Genomic DNA, 17,368 nt, shown 5'->3' on the forward strand with positions numbered 1-17,368 from the left:
GGAGGTTTATCCGCCCAAGCACTTCCTGCTTGGTGAGCGGAGGTGACCTCGCTGTTGGGGGGTTAACATAACCTATGAGCTCCTTTAGCTCATCCTCACACTCGCTAAGCGTATAGCTCTTGAGGTTGTTCCTTTCCTCAAGGGTGAGGGAAATAAGACCGGCGACCACATCCAGCAGTTCTGGATCGTCGACCTCCCAGGGAGCTGCAGCTCCAGACGCGGAGGGGTCTTGGCTACTCATTGTTATCTTTCCTGATCAACACGTTTAGTAGCCCCCTCCTTTGTTATGACAAGGAGTGTCGCTGTGATACCAACAAACGCACATGGGAGAGGCTTTAGACCTGTGGTTTGTAAGCTGAAATGTTAAAGCTAGTTACTCTCTGCTGTCTATCCTATTAGGACATTAATGAGGTGACCTCAGTAGCTCTGATAAGTAACAGCTATGTTAGTGTTAGAGTATGTCCAACTCAAGCTCAATCTGACAACTCAATAATTATCAAGTAATTTATCAATTACCAACCACTTGTACACACTGAAGCAATCCACAAACCACAACTGGCTATATGCTTGGCAAGTCACACAAAATGTTAATTTCCAAAAATAAAAATTTCAAAAAATTTTAAAATTTCAAAAAATTCAAAATTCTGGATTATTATGCATAAATATTGCAATAATACTGGTATTAGAAGGCCTCACACGGGGCACCATTTGTTGGGCTTTGATAGGGGCAGGTTTGGTTATTAGCAATTAATAATTAATAATTGTGAAATTATTAATATTCATAAAATTATTGACGGGAGTCAATATAAACGGGGCACCACCCTGGAATCAGGGACCAATAACCGAACCTTCAATACAGTCTCAGAATGGCTGTTCACCCCCAAATGACAGTGGTTGAGTACCACTGTACATTTATGAGTGAACAGTGAAGGGTGAATTCGTACACAGGCCCTCACAACCAGCAGTTATTGCAACACATATGCACAAGGAATCACAGACAACTTCTCTTTAAAAGTATAATGGCGTTTTATTTAACTTTAGCAATATCAATCAATAATCAATAACACTGCAGTTAATCAACAACTTATTATACAACTATAACTATCAGTCTAACTAACAAGCATAAAGGCACAAACAGCATATGGCACGTATGGATGCGTGCGTGTGTGTGTGTGTGTGTGTGTGTGTGTGTGTGTGTGTGTGTGTGTGGTTAGTAAGGGAGAGAGAGAGAGAGAGAGAGAGAGAGAGAGAGAGAAAGGGGGAAACACTCAGGGTAGAGGTTCTACTCGCCGTCTAGAGACACAATAGCCTTTTACCACACAGGAACTCGGGGTACGACTTGGAAATAGTACGCCGGGTTACTGGTCTTTGAACTGGTAAAAGGCAGTATATTGGCTTTATACGGTGGCTACTAACATGGATGCAAGCTCAGCGGCATGCAATTGAACACAAATCAGCTTCACATTAACACAATCAAATTAAGCAGCAAGCATAATGATTGAGGTATTATTCATACAGCATAATATGGACGCGGCGGTCCGATGCGCTTCCCAATACGCACAAATACAGCTTCTGATCAGTAAGCTTAATTAACACACCTATTCTAGTCTCTGCCCAGAACCAAAGCCTCTTACTTGGGAGTCACTCTCGAGTGATTGGTGTGTGTTTGAGTCCGTCTTATCGATTCCAGGGGGTTTCCCAGGATACCTGCGGGACCGTTATCTCTCCGTGCACGGAACAACGGCCAGCTGGCTTTCCTCGTAGGCAGCGAAGATGTCAGCCAGGAGTCAACTTGGTGGAAGAAACGTATCCTTACGTTGTCTTCTTGGAGGGAAGGAGTGTCCTTAGCTGTATTCTCTTCCAGTCCACTTCTGCAGGTCTGCTACACACGGCAGTGCGTGTAAGGAGTTAGAATGCCGGATGCACAAACAGCTAATCTAATCCTTCTGGATCCAACAGTGTTATGGCTAACACTAAACAGTCTGGTCTCATCCCGCGAGTTGAAGACTGCGCCTCGGCTAAACAAAAGAACAGTTCGAACGTTTCAGGTACCACCTTGTTCAGCAACGGGGTCGCAATAAGGGGCTATGAGGAAAGGTATCTCTAGAATTTATACTCTTGGTGACGTCATGGGGACATCCCGGGGTTCTCCCGAGTCTCGTCCAATGAGAGACCAGAGGTCAGCCAGTTCGCACCTAGGTGTGAACTTCAGGGCCTGTTGGAATTTTGGCGCTGCTTTCCTTTGTTTAAGGTCCCAGCCCAGCGGGTGGGCTAGAGTTCAGGTTTCTGATTCCCTTGCTAGGCCGGTGTTTTAGGCTTTCAATCTTACATGTAGGCCTTTCCTTTGTTTGACCACATGGCCTGGCCCAACACACATAAGTACACGTTCTGTACATGTGCGTAAAGCGCATGTGTATGTATAGGTGTGTACAAATGTGCATAGTAGGGCTGCACGATATTGGAAAAAACTGGCATTGCAATATTTTTTTTTTCTGCGATATATATTGCGATATGAAAAAATACAGGAATTTTCACCAAATGACGTGAATAGCTCTATCAAGCCTTGCCCCTTTAAGAAGGTGGCCTTGTGGGTAACCTGCGCGGGTGACGTAGTAGGAAGTGAGTGTGTTTTTAGTCGCAGCCAGAGTGAGTTGCAGGATGCTAAGTGAATTTAAGTTACCATAGTTAGCGGGAAAAGAGCTTAGAACGTCACCGAGAGGCCGTGCATTATGTTTGCTGCTGTACCGAAATAATGTGCCAGTTCTCTACTGCAGAGTTGGTCCGGACTCTTAGTAAAAAGCTTGTTACCAGCTACGAGCCAGGCTAAGCTAAAATAGGCTAGCACAACACCAGAGGCTTCTCAACTACGGTTCGGAGCCGCGAAAGCTGGAAAGGTAACATACGCTACTCTTATAACAAACCCTTAAATCGGAGTAAATTATGTTATATCAGACAGACTTCTCTTGTAGGTTAGTCATGGAAAATGAGAACCGTGTGAGTTTTCCTTTTGTATCAAGCAGCAAAAAAGTTGTAGCATGACGTGTTTGAGTTAATTTGCCTTACTTGACATCGCACGTCCTGCGATGTGACTATTGCGCATGCGCACATCGCGATGACGATGCTGAAACGATATATCGTGCAGCCCTAGTGCATAGCCATTGCTCTTCAGTTAGAGTCATGTATATCCAGTTCTACTTTATTTCTGATCATTGCCTTACTGGGTTTACATATTTTGAGTGTATATGTTGTAATACCTCCAGGCCAGTGGTTGCGTTAGACTTTCTCGTTGTGCGTCATTTTGACGGACAGGGTCGTAAAAATTCTGTCATAATCTATTATTACCCGTCATTTTAATTTCATTTTTTTAATGATAATGAGACATAGCCTATTTAATAGCATTTAATTTTCCAAAAAAATCGTTCACAATAACATTTAATATACAGAAGAACAAACTTAGATTATGCATTTATAAGAGAGAAAAGATGAACAAACAGAGACACCGACCGTGCGGTCACTTTTCATGTCAACACACACGAAGCAAATGAATGATTTTTTTTCCCGCAGTGACAGCGGAGGGCACTAAAACACCGCGGCCATTGTGCCTAAACAGGCAAATATGAACGACGCAATTTTACAGAATTAGACAATTACAATTAAAATATGAACAAACCATTTACAAGAAATTAAATTGAACTCAATTGACCTGCTGTAGCCTAGCCTGAACTCAAACCTTCCTCCTGGTCCGCATGGACTTAAACTGGGTGCTCACTTGAGCGTAATCAAACGCATCAAGGGAGATTGCTGGAGAGGCGATTATCACCTCGGACAGACGGCTTCTCATGGCCGTTTTAATTTTGTTCTGAAGGCTGAACCCACGCTCTGCTGCCACACTGGAGACTGGAATTACTAGCGCCACTTCAGCCAGAGTTTTGAAATCGGGGAACATTTCTCCCAGGGAAGCGATCAGAAGTCGGCAAGTCTCTCTGAACGTGGGATTTCCCCATCCTGCAAGCACTCGCTTCACAGGGAGGAAATCCCGCAGCATGCGCTCCTTCTGCACCAGGGGCGCGGCTGCTGCACCCGTCTGTGACCCGTAGTGGTCACAGACGCGCTCCAAGGCCTCCAGTCCATAGCTCTTCAACGCGCTGTCAGCACCTGGATAGCGAGACGCGTTGAGTACGGTGACAAATTACTTCACGTTAGGGTAGATTGCCCTCAGTGTAATCTGTCAAAATGACGGACGGCCTTCAGATTTTTCCGTCATTGTTAAAAAAATACCGTCAATGACGGAAAATATTCAGTTAACGCAACCCCTGCTCCAGGCATATCCTGCAGACCATCAGACACTTGGCATGCTTGACATGCTGTGGTGGGGCATGCCGAGTGTCTCCAGCACCCATTGCATAGGGACTAAGTGTATAAGTAGTGTGGTGTATGCATGTGCATATGCACCCATTTGCTGCATGTGTACATGCATCTACAGTACATCTGGGTCTGGCCTTATACTTGAAACCACTTGAAACCACTTATGTCCCCTTGCTAGGATTCCACTGCGAAGCAGGGAACCCCATTGTAATTGCTGGAATTACTATTATTTTTTCCTGTATTTTGCTCAATAACTCCATTCTGGCATACAGATAGTATGGTCAACTGCTACTGGGATACAAAAATACCACCAATTGGCCCATAGGGGGCATAAGGTCCCAAAGTCTAAGGCTCAGCCACCGTCATCCTGTCAGTTGTAGAGTTCTGAAACTTGGTGCACATATGTAGCTGATCATGCTTAACAATTTTGCTATTAAGACCCATAAAAAATTACCTATAAAAATTTTCCATTATTATTATTATTTTTTTTTAAACCTTCAAAAATCTTCTCATGAACGGCAAGTCAGAATGACACCAAATTTGTTGTGTAGGCTTATTGGACTTGCCTTTAATTTGAAAGTAGCTAAGGAATCGGGCAAAAATGGCAGAGTTATTGACCAATGAATCTTTCAAGTTTGGAAAGATCAACTGATTCTAAAATCATGCCACAGTAATCAGTCAGCTTGAAATATGCTTAGGTGGTCAGAAACATCATATGTGCTCATCTATTGCTCCTGTGGAGAAATTCTAAACATAAGCTGTGCACCGCTAGGGCTGTAGGTGTCACTGCGGCCTGGTTGTGTGTAAGTTTCCACTACTTCCTCTGTTAGCTCCTCCCAGAGCAAGGTATAAATACCGACCGGTATCCAGTGTCTGGTGAGAAGGACCGTTTCACTGCTAGAGTGATAACCTTCCTCCTGTGCACGTAAAATCCAAGCATAATCAACAGCAGTCAACTGAGTTTGTTTATTGAAGAAATTCGACAACACTCCCTATAGGGAAATTATTTTCTTTAGCCCCCTTCACAGGAAGGTTCTGCAACCCTAGAGCTGTCTTCCTCAATGAGACTTCAGCAGGACAGGGATTTGAGTCCTGCAGGGATTGTCCCTCTAAACCAGGGGTGTCAAATTCCAGTCGTCGTCCTGCAGGTTTTTGACGATCCCTGACAGTTAATGAGCCCCCCCCCCAAACCCATCAATCATCCCTCCATACCTTCCTCTCCTGGTCCAGTCTGGCCTCCTCCTTGCTGTGCTGCAGGGTAGTGTTAACAGCTTTCTCCAGGGCTTTCTGATCCTCTAGTTTCTGCTGCTCAAGAGCTGCCTCTATATGGATCTGCTCTCTGACTCTCTGTTCAGCCAGCTCTCGGTTCAGCTGGTCGATGCGACGGTGTGCATGAGCAATCAGGGCGTTCAGATCATCCACAGAAAGTTTACCAGCTGATATACACACAAACACACAAAGTTATTTAGCAAATATACTCTACTTTGGGGGTGTAACAATATCTGAATCAGAGAGACCAGGTCAGCAGTACCGATTCAAATATACAGGACTGGGTGAAAGTAGAGTGTCATGTCGGCCATCTTTTGACCAAGAAAACTTAATTCAACGGTCTAAATGGTGAATACTGATTTCTCTGAGTGTTTTTTTTTTATTTTTAAATCGGTCTTTGGCCCTCCATGTCACACTCCGCTATGACTACCCCCCCTCCTTTGTGAATTAGGTGGTAATTTATGCTTCGTTGAGGAATGAAGCGTGAATATTCAGTTAACGACTTGACGTATCCTGCTTTCACATAATGTGGGAATATTCCATGAACCAGTTGACATTGGCTGCATTCATGTGATGTGGGCATATTCAGTTAACAACTTGACATATGCTGCGCTCATGTGACACAAATATTCAACAAATGACTTGACGTATACTGCATTCATGTGATGTGAGAATACTCACTGAATAACATGACAATATGGAAGCGATCATGGATTTAAACTCATTTGAAGCAGTCATGACACCATTATTAAAGTTTTCTGTAGGCTTTGATTGATCATAGCTTTTAGTGAGTTTGTTTTACAGCAAAGCAAAGAGGCAATGTCAACCACCAGTAGTAATTGCTAACCTGCTCAAATATACAGTACCTTGCCTGTCCTCAATGTGTGTATGTGTGTGTAGTCTTACTGAGTCCCTTCCAGTTGGCCTGGATCTCTGGAGTAAGGCTGCTTAATTCCCTCTGGAACTGTTGTTTGGCCTCATTAACCAGTTCGCTGTACTGGGAGACGATCTTAGCCTCAGACTCTGCAGACTGCACCTATGCACACACACGCACGCACACAGGAGAGGCTTGATGTTTAGCAGCTCAGTGTACTGAAAAACTATCCTAGCCTTACCAGGGTTTCCCATACATAGACTACTTTGTGGCGGCCCACCACAATATCAGCACTTTTACTATTTAATTGTAGAGCTGCTTGTAGCACATTGATACACTCAGCCCCTACTTGCTCCGCGCGCTCTCTCTCGATCGCTTTCTCTCTCGATCGCTTTCTCTCTCTCTCTCTTGATCGCTTTCTCTGTCTCTCTGTCTCTCTCTCTTGGTCGCTCTCTCAACGGAACTGTCACCTCCCATTGCACACGGGGGCGTTAATATAGAACCTCCTTGGGGCGTGAGGGATATTTTTGTTTCCATGCCAAGAAGACGGCCGGCTGAATTCCCCAAAAGAAGAACTAACAGTTAACGTTATTCAGAATACAGCTGGGTTTCCGAAATTAGCACGCTGTATATATAGTAGCTGCTGCTAGTCAGTATCCACTGAGTGGACTAATAACGTTAATATTTACTTTTTTACTCTGACTCTGAATGTTTGCTCCCTCAATCCAGACTAATATTGAAAAATATTTTCAAAGAAGGAAAAGGACTTGTCCTGAGGAGGAGCAGACTGTCTAGTTAACCACCTAGACAGTCTGGACCAGAGGAGCTGCTAAGCAGTAAAACAGAGTAACGTTAGATAATAATGTCAAAGGCTAGTAATTTAACGATGTAAAGATACAGGTGAAACTGACAGCACAGAGAGATGTAGCAGGGCAGAGGGGCAGAAAAGCAGATTTCTCTGTAAAAGGGGCCTCATTTCTATTCTTCTGTATGCAGATTGTTTTTATACCGTTTTGTCCTGTTTTGATTTTTTCAACAATACTATTCTGATTAAAAAAATGTTGATATTGACACAACAGTAAATCTGTGTCCGCCTATTCAATATCTTTAACAATTAAGATGAGAATATAATTGTACATAATTCAATCTAAAATACAAGTAAATGTGTTATATAATTTAGTGGGAGCACCAGACACACGTGTCTACTCCATTCCTGCTCCTACCATTAGTCCTCAAAGACACATACTGTCCTTACCTTAGTGACAACCCGGTCTAAGTCCACCACCATGCTGTGGAGATTTTCTTCTGCTGCTAAAACCAGTGGGCGGATAGTGGCAACCTTTGACCCTTTAGCCTTGTCGATCACTGACCTCAGAGAGTCCAATGCATCCCTATGACAGGAGAGAGAAGTGTGTGTGTGGGGGGGGGGGATATGGCTTCAGCTTCTCTGGATATTTAATGGCGTTTTCAACAGTCCAAACCAGTGTTTGCTAGGTTGTTATGTAACAGCAGCTTGTCTCTGTATGTTGTCTTCAACTTTTGTATGTGTACAGGCTGTGGAAACAAATCTCCTCTGAGAGGACAATAAAGAATCTATCTAGCCATCTACCTTAAATTCTAACCCTAACCCTAACCCTGTAGTGCCCCCCTATTAGAAAATTGGAAAAGTCTGGTACTTGGATAACAGTAGCAAATAGGTGCCAAGTTTCAAGAAGATTGGACTAACAAATGCTTATTTAGGGGCTGCTGACATTTGACTGGGTGATTTGGAATTATTTTGAAAATGTCACAGAGGAAAACACAGAAAAAATACATTACTTCCAGTCCAGAATCAAGAGATATGCTGTCTACATAAAAAAAACTGTGTTGTGTTTGTGTTGTGTTTTACAAGTGGGGATACAAACAGCCAAAAGTCTGAATGTAAAAAACGAATCTGTAAACCGATAAACAGAGATGTAAAGTGACAACTGAAGGCATAAATAGTGATTCATAGCTATAACTTGAAGATTTCAATTGCAAAACCTAGGTTACAATCCTGTTTATAGATTTGAAGAACATATTTGGGGTTTGCTTCACTTTTTGCAATTAAGCTTATGTACAATTTCACATACAATTTGTTTTGGGGGAAATAAACATCCATACAAAAGTTTTGAAAGTTTGAAAATGTTTAATAGCATTTTCACTTATATTATTGCAAACTTTGTCGGTTTGCAATAACTTAACCCCATTAAACCCCAGCTAGGTGGAGTTCGCGAAAAAAAACAACCCTAAATGCAAATAATTGTGACAATAACACAACCAATTAAACTATATGTTAATCAAAAAACGTCCCTTAGCAGCGGTAAGTGCTGCACACACTTTCTTCATGCGAACAGTCAGTTTTCAGGTGTTCCTTAGAGATGCTCTGCCATGCCTCTTGCAGGACTTCTCAGAGGTTTGTGGAACTGGTTGGTAGGAAAAACCCTCTCTTCATACCAAAGACACTTTATTGAACATTAAGCTGAGTGTTAAATAAATATATCCAAAGTATTAGGATTTTATGTTAACAAAAGCATTGCAGGCATTTTTTCCCTTACTTATTCATTGAAAAATAACAGAGAAAATCAACTAGTCCTTTGAAAATTTAGAAAACGCAAGGTGTGCCCAAACTTTTGACAAGCATTGTACATGTGTGTAAGTGTGTTTATGTGTGTGTGTCCTACTTGGCCTTCAGTAGAGCAGCTCCAGCATCATTAACAGTGCAACTTCTTTCAGTCAGAGCATCTTCTAGATCCTTCCACTGGGCTGACTTCTGGTCAGCTGGACCCTGGAACCAAATCATTATTGGCATTACTTTGATGCTGCTGGTGTGAAAGTCAGTAACAACAGCTTAAAGGATAACACCGGTGTAATATTAGTTTTTTCTTATTGCCATTATTGCCTATGAAAAGTCTAAACCCACCGATGAATTTGCCACAGTCAGAAGCTGTTACTGTCTGTTCTACTGCAAGTTTGCCCTTCCTCCAAGAAGTAGGCTCTATTTTGAAGTCAATAAGGAAGTGGCGGCAGGCAGCAATTCCTCTAACATCTGCTAGGGGCTGGCTCCAAAAACAGTCCAAACCCGGCCCAACTCCATGCAAGTCAATGGGACCACAACCCAACTTCTCACCCATCTCCAGGCTTCAAAAGGGCCTTTCAGAAATCTATGGTTTCAGTCTAGCTCAGTCTATGGGTTTGACACGTCGTTTTAATATAATGCGTCTGACCACCCTAACATATTTCAAGCTGACTGATTACAATCAGATTAACTTTTTGTGACAAACTTGAAAAATGAATTTGTCAATAACTGCAAGTTCCACTGCATTGGTCAATAACTGCCATGTTATCCCCAATTCCTTAGCTACTTTCAAACAAAGTAATTCATTCTGACTTGCAGTTTATGAGAATATGATTTTTCAAAAAATCCCAAATGGCAGAAAAAAAAAATTCCGGCGCACTTTATGGGTACTGGAGGCATGATCAGATACATATCTGTAACAAGTTTCACATCTCTACGACTAACAGGACAGCGGGGCTGAGCCTTCCTATTATTAGGATTCCCTGCCTCGCAGTGGAGGTGGAACCCTATTTTAATTGCTGGAATTGCTGGAATATCCAGTCCCTGGTTTTTATCTCTTTTTTAACATCACCTCTTATCTGTTTTGGGCTTTGTGTGTGTGCATGCACAGCAGCCAAAATGAAACGTATGGGTATTTTTTTTTTTACAGCCTATGGTATACACATACACTAGCTGCAGTTGTAGCCGTGTTGGGTATCCACTTCACCTGCCCCCGCAGTGGTGTTTTTCTTCTAAAATGAGAATCCTGATTTTCTTGCTTAGAACTGAAATCACAATTCTCTCTCACGAAACACAATAAAAAAATATGATAGTGACTGATTTTGCTCAACATAAAGGGAACACTGCAACTGCTTGATGAATCCAACACCGAACATAAAAACAATAAACATGACAATGGCATGACAATGACCATGGCCATTGTATTAGGGTTTTCATATTCTATTACACACATTTGTAGCCAATGTAATACACAACAGTTTATAACTGAAGTACATTATATCACATCCAGGGATGCAAACTCATGGAGAGTGAAAAAGGTGACAGATACCAGGGCAGACACAAAACCACTCAGAAAACACACTTAAAGGAATAGTTCGATATTTTGAACCCTGGGCCCAAATAACATGTTTTCCGTCATGATCCCTATTAGTAGAAACCATAAGTTCACTAGCCGCCTGATACAGGCATGCGCGACAAACTTCCGAAAATGGAGCCAGATCGGAGCCACAACTTTGGAGATACACATGGCTTCTATTTTTGTCAGACTATGCAGTGGTGTGTTGTGTATTTGAGGCATATAAATGTATATAAATGCCAAGATTTGGCAGATTGTAGTGATTTATCACCATGTCAGTAATCAAAATAGATGACATATAAACCAATGGAGATAAAGTTATCTGTGGAGCCACTGAGAAGCACTCCCATATGGTACATTAATGTTCTTCACAGTACAACTTGAATTGTTTATGGAAAAATAAGCAAAAGTAGATAACTATGTTCACTTACCCATAGGTAAAATGTAAATAGACGCAACACAACGGGCAGACCGCGGGCGGAACAAGAACGGACCTAGAGTAGTAGCTAAAAAAATCTGCAATTGGGCCGCAATAAGTTTTGATATGCAAATTTTACGCATGCTGTGTAGTTAGATTGGTCAAGCTACAGAAAGAGAGAAACAATAGCCTATCATAGGCACGTCAATCACTTTCACATTGGTGGATTTTTTGTTCTTAAAGCATAGTAGTCCTAGTGTGTGTCATAGTAGCATAGCTGATAATGAAAATTGTATTAACTATGCAAAATGCATAGTGGCTGGCATCTCTGTCCATAGCATGCATGTACCTCTGCTTCCATAGCCTCCTTCAGTTTGTGTGTGTGTAGTGCAATAGCCTGCAAGGCTGCCTCCTGAGCTCCAATAGCCTGCAGTGTAGCTTTAGCTGAGATGGCCAGCGAGTCTTCAAGAGTGGCTGATACAGCTGGAAAACAGACAGAAATGGACAGGAAACGTTAGAGATGTATAGACACATAAGTACCTTGGTGTCTACATTGACAATGTTCTCAGCTGGAAAACCCACATTGAAAGTCTGTGCAACAGACTCCAGCAGAGGCTGATGTTCTACCGGGCCGTCCTGGAAAGCATCATCGGGTTTGGAATAACAGCATGGTAAGGCAACATAACCGTGCAACTGAAAAACAGACTGACCAGCATGCTCAAGACAGCAATGAAAATAATAGGAAAGAAGGACTTCAAGTCCATTCAGTCCCTCTACGAGCAAGTTGTCATAAAGCAAGCACACAAAATTCTCGAGGACCCACAACATATCCTCTCCTCAGAATATGAACTTTTGCCATCTGGGAGAAGGTACCGAGTACCAATGTGCAAATCTAATCGCCTGAGACTCTCTTTTGTTCCAGCCTCGATCAAGCTGTTGAACAGTAATGCTGACTAATACACATTGTGACTCATAGTGGGGGTGTGCAACAACATAAGCACTTAAAATTTTCTTATCAGTGGACACTTGATGTAAATAGACTATATATTATTGATAAGCTTTTACTACGACTGCACAGCACTTTATTGTGATCAAATGTGTTGCCTCTTTACGGACATCGTGATACCTTGCACAGATAACTTATAATTGCTTTACTGTCTTAATGTGTCTTGTTATGTTGCCTTGTTTAATGTGTCTTTTATATGGAGCAACTGTATGCAGCATTGTGCCTGAGACAAATTTCCCTTCTGGGACAATAAAGTATATTCTATTCTATTCACAGGGTAGCTTTGGGAGTCTTCACACAAGATGATCAGGCTTGACAGACAGACAAGGAACATTACACAGTTAGTGTTGCTCAGTGGTTACCACTAGCAACAAGCTAACAAGCATTACACAGGGTAGAATGAGAAGAATGAAGAGTATGGGATGCTTTCACCTCAACACTTTGCATCCTCAAATCACATTGGGTCACTGATGCAATGGGATGTAAAAAGTAGAAGCACCTTCTGAGTGTTTGAACTTCAAAATAAAAAGGCCACAAAAAGGCTACCATGAACTAGCTACAGTTAGAACATGCTATCACAATAACAAACTCAGGATTAACTGACTCATAGTTTTTAACGACCAGAGTTTTCATGTTTAAATATATATATAGGAAATATGTGGAAATTAATTGACCGTTAACTTGCATTGATGCTGCACCTTGAAAAAGTATTTCTTACAATTATTTTTAATATTTATTAATGACAGTAGAGCCCCTTTTCTCTGAACCTCAGGGTTCTGAACTTACTGGTCAACTGAAATGAATGTAGAAATGATTCAGCTGGCAAAGGGAAGACAGTTGTATGTATCAGGGTTTCTGCAGGTTTCAACAAGTTAAATTTAAGACTTTTTAAGACCTTTTTAAGACCATTATGAATGCAATTTAAGACCTATTTCACGTCCATACTGGCAAAAAAAGTACGAAGGATATGAGCATTTTTAACAATAAATAAATAAATAACAATAAATATTGGGGCAGCAGGATGGACTAGTGGTTAAAGACACCATCCTTAAACCAGATGATTTGTGCCCCATGTCAGCAAAAAACCGAAGTGTCCGTGAGCAAGTCAGTGAATCCCTAGCAGCTCACACACACATACAGTTATTTATTATATTTATTGTTTACTGCATTATAGGATATTATAGATCCGTGTGTAAAGTCCAGAGCACCTCCGCTTTTAATGTTGGTGTAGATCCAAACGCTGTCGGGAGGTCGCTTACCGGAGTTGCATTGGTCGCGCTGGGGCCGGACTTTGATGCTCCCGATGTGAAACCAGAATATTGGGCGATGGCAGGCGTTTGCTGCTGGCTTTTTACGGCGGCTTTATGTTTTTCAGACTTCCCATGTGACTCTAATGCCTTTATACCCAACGTTCCTAATTTCAGCTTCAACCAAGCACTAAATTCACTGTTCTCGAGCCAGATCTTGTTGAACTTGCACTTGCCCATTTTAGATGAAAGTAACGTTAGCCCACACACCACATCGCAACACACTAGCTGGGTGTGCTCCGATAAATTCTGACCGGGCTGCACAGTTTGCATTAGTCGTTATTGATTCCATGTTGGTTTCGTTTTGTAGTTTTGTTACAGTGTGATCAATGTTTCCCAAAAACATATTTAAAAGCGAGACTGAAGTTAATGCAACTTTATAAAAGTAACGTTAACTTCATAATCCAATCAATTTTTAAGACCATTATGTTCAACATTCATCATATTGAACAAATTGGATTTGGCTTCCTTATTTATTTGACTAATAAGTGGAAAACGTATTCATGATTCTATTTGTTAGTGAAGGTGAGGATCACAGAAGCCCTACAGGCTACATTATGAGTGCGCTGCACTTTTTTTTTTCTTTTGGTGTAATTCGGTTAACCGGTTACCCACATTTTTTAAATAGAATATTTGAATATTGATATGACTTCAAATGCCCATCCCTAGTAGGTGGAGCCTTCTCCAGCACACCACCACCTTCTCTTGGAAAGCTGAGTACTCTGATCTCCTGTTAAGTGCGTATGCTCAGAGTATTCCTCTCTGAAACATGCAGTCGCATTGAGGCAATCCTCTCATCCACCAGGAGAAACTCCAATTGTGCAGTAGCCAGCCGGAGACTCGCAAGTATCTCCACACACGCGCCCGGCATCTCTCACCCTAGACAACTTCTGAGAAGGAGAGAGACCGCCCCCTATCAAGGAGCTTGGTTCCAAAGCAAACACTGTGCATAGAGGTGAGCCCAACTATATCTAGTTGGTACCTTTGAAACTCACACACCAGCTCAGGCTCCTCAACAGGAAAGACGAGCCATGCTGTTCCAAGTCATATTATCCTGTATTTTGCGAATACATGTATATATAAAGATTACTACAAGGAAACTTCATAACTTTTGAACTGAATGTACTTTATCCCAGATGGCCATGAAGCATAAGAGTAAATGATCTGATTTACCATATATTTTACAGATCAAAATGTCCCTATATAATTTCAATGATTAGATTTAAATGAAGGTATGAGAGGATGAAAGGCACATTCTTGTATTTAACCACTTATAAATCCATCTTCTAATCCATCCTGAGGAGCCACCTTTTTTCCTCCATATTTGATCTTGAGCTGATTGTTTAACCCTCATTAGTGTCAAACATTGGTGTCTAAAAGTGTGAATGTCTCTGGATGGCTACAGCAATAACAATCCTGCATTTGTGTCAGTCGGAAGGGCAAGCCAGATTGTGCCATCTTATCTTTATATATTTCATGACTTCATGGTTACTTTATTGGGATGTGTTGGTAAGAATCAGTGATTAAAAACAGTAGCCACTGAAATGATTTTAGCAAAATAGAATAATTGTTTGGATTCAACAGGTTAAAAAGGTTAAAAAATCAAATGTTCTTGCCTTCACATAATATTGTGATGGGGGGGGGGTTAGGGTTAGAGTACTCACTAGGATTAGCCTGGAATTCATTTTTTTAAATTCTATTTATTTTAAGTTTTTGGGGCTTTTTTGTCCTTATTTTGATACTTTACAGTAGAGATAGACAGGAAATATTAGGAGAGAGAGGAGGGACGACATCCAACAAAGGTCCCAGGCTGGACCCGAACCCAGGAGACTGCTGCCACACAACCAACTGAGCCATCAGGATGCTATTGAACAAACAATTTAACTTGGAAAATAGCAATTAAGATTATTATGTTTCTGTGCGTCTGTTCCTATATGGCAGCAGGTCATCTTGAGCCAACCTGCCTGTCACTTTGTTTACTCTATCCATTTGTGTGTGTGTGTGTGTGTGTGTTGCCATCCTACATGCCAGTATGTCCTGTTCCTCCTGGTCTCGTTGAGCCAGTCTAGCTGCCACTTCATGTACAGGACGCTCTTTCAACAGTTCCTCTGTTGCCACTGGCGACACGTCGCCAGGTTCTACCGTCACTGTCACTGAGGTGTCATCATGGTGATGGCACTCCTTACACTCCTCTGGAAAACAAGCACACACACACCGACACTCACAGAGTTAAGACCATTCAATAAAAAACTTATTTAGTACTGTTTATATAGATTTGCTTCAACTAGATGTCAACATTTCCAACAGTTACAAAAAGTTAATGTTAGTGTTACATGACATGTTACATACATCATCCCAGCAATGATGCAGTCCCCCTCTGGGCCAATCAGTCACAAATATGTCACTTTGTTTTGACACGTAATTGTAACACCCTCCTTGGGCCAGTTAGTGTAATTTTGAAAATACGAGTTTCATCAACATACAATCACACATGTGACAGACAAACAAACAAATGAATAGGACTTCAGAGTTAATATGGCTGCCACCAAAATTTGCAACTCTATCTAGAGCCGATGAATGCTTGGCACCTGAGTTAGCGGAACATGTAACATGTCCAAACATAACACAAAGTTAGTAACATGCAAGTAAATAACACAAAGTTAGTAACATGCAAGTAAAAAACAAGACAAAGTAGAAGTTAATGACAGGGAACTGGCATGCTGGGAATTGTAGTTATGTCATAACCTCTGTGGTAGTGTGTCCAACCCACAGAAAGGCATTGTTAGTGGACTGGATTTATAACCCCAAGACATGCAAGTGCACAGAGGAGTCAGAGAGAGGTTAAAGGTCATGGGGTCACCTGTGGGTGCTGCAGCCTCAGTGTCATGAGGAGCAGGTACTGAAGGAACCTCACTGATGGCTGAGATGATATGAGATGCCTCTGCTGAAGCCTCTGCAGGGACACAATACAGTAAGGCACAGAGAACAAGTGTGTGTTTGTGTATGTGTGTGTGTAGGGCTGCAACTAACGATTATTTGGTAATCGATTAATCGGTCGACTAGTTTTTCGATTAATCAATTAATCTAACGATTATTTTCTTAGTTACATTAGTCATAACAAAATAAAACTGGATCAAGCGGCTCAACATTGAAAGCTTTATTGAGCTCTCAAGTCACTGAGGAGCAGGTGGAGGATGCTTTCTGTCAAGACTTCCAAGGAGAAAATCATCTATACACCTTTGTATGTTATGATAGAATAATATTGTTTTAGGTGTTGATAATACAGAAATGTATTGATGAATTTCATTCAATAATTTCATGCCTGTAAAAATGCCATGGATGAAGTAGAGGTGAGAGACCAGATGAATTTACTACTTTAACTGTGGGCTTGTTCTTTAACATTGTGTAACTGTTATTTGAGCGCCTTTGTTTAATTCAAAATTATAAAATACTCTTCACATAAACATTAATTTAGTGGCAAAGAAAATAGCAGAGTGTGGATTTATGGCTTTTAAGTTTTATGAAAAAGTTTTGTTTGGAGATGAGAGATGTCAGTTATCTTTATCCTCTCAGGTCAGTAGTTACCTAACCATAACCAGCCAGAGCTTCAGCACATATCAGGTCGGTAATCACTGACAGCCAGATAGCATAAACAATGTTACTCACCAACTACTATCAGTTTCAGAAGTGGCTCAGGGATACTTTTGTTTTAAATGTTGGTGTGGTGCTGTTCTCCATTCTACTCTACAGAGGTTTTACTCTGCTGTATTGTTGGCTTTAGAGCTGAAAAATTCCCGGACTTTTGAAACTCACAGTCTCGTGGTAAATTTCTTTGAACGTCCCGCATGTCCGGTGGTATTTTCCATGGTATTTTCAGCCATCTTCCATTAGGGAAACGTCTTCTTTGCCTGTCTACTGCATGTCGATCAGCTGGACATTTTAAGCACTGCTGCCACC

General features: G+C 41.5%; 1 protein-coding gene across 1 annotated transcript in view; it reads right to left on the bottom strand.

Moving 5' to 3' along the window:
* immt (inner membrane protein, mitochondrial (mitofilin)) overlaps positions 1–17,368 on the bottom strand; it is a 44,339-nt gene that overhangs the window by 9,331 nt on the left and 17,640 nt on the right. The window contains exons 5-11 of the mRNA XM_078289428.1: positions 16,272–16,364; positions 15,436–15,603; positions 11,448–11,581; positions 9,211–9,314; positions 7,764–7,899; positions 6,541–6,670; positions 5,578–5,801 (exon numbers count right to left, since the gene is read on the bottom strand). Coding sequence (XP_078145554.1) covers positions 5,578–5,801; positions 6,541–6,670; positions 7,764–7,899; positions 9,211–9,314; positions 11,448–11,581; positions 15,436–15,603; positions 16,272–16,364 — 989 coding nt within the window. The remainder of the gene's footprint in view (positions 1–5,577; positions 5,802–6,540; positions 6,671–7,763; positions 7,900–9,210; positions 9,315–11,447; positions 11,582–15,435; positions 15,604–16,271; positions 16,365–17,368) is intronic.

This window comes from Centroberyx gerrardi, chromosome 17 (assembly GCF_048128805.1).
Source record: "Centroberyx gerrardi isolate f3 chromosome 17, fCenGer3.hap1.cur.20231027, whole genome shotgun sequence".
Lineage (NCBI taxonomy): Eukaryota > Metazoa > Chordata > Actinopteri > Beryciformes > Berycidae > Centroberyx > Centroberyx gerrardi.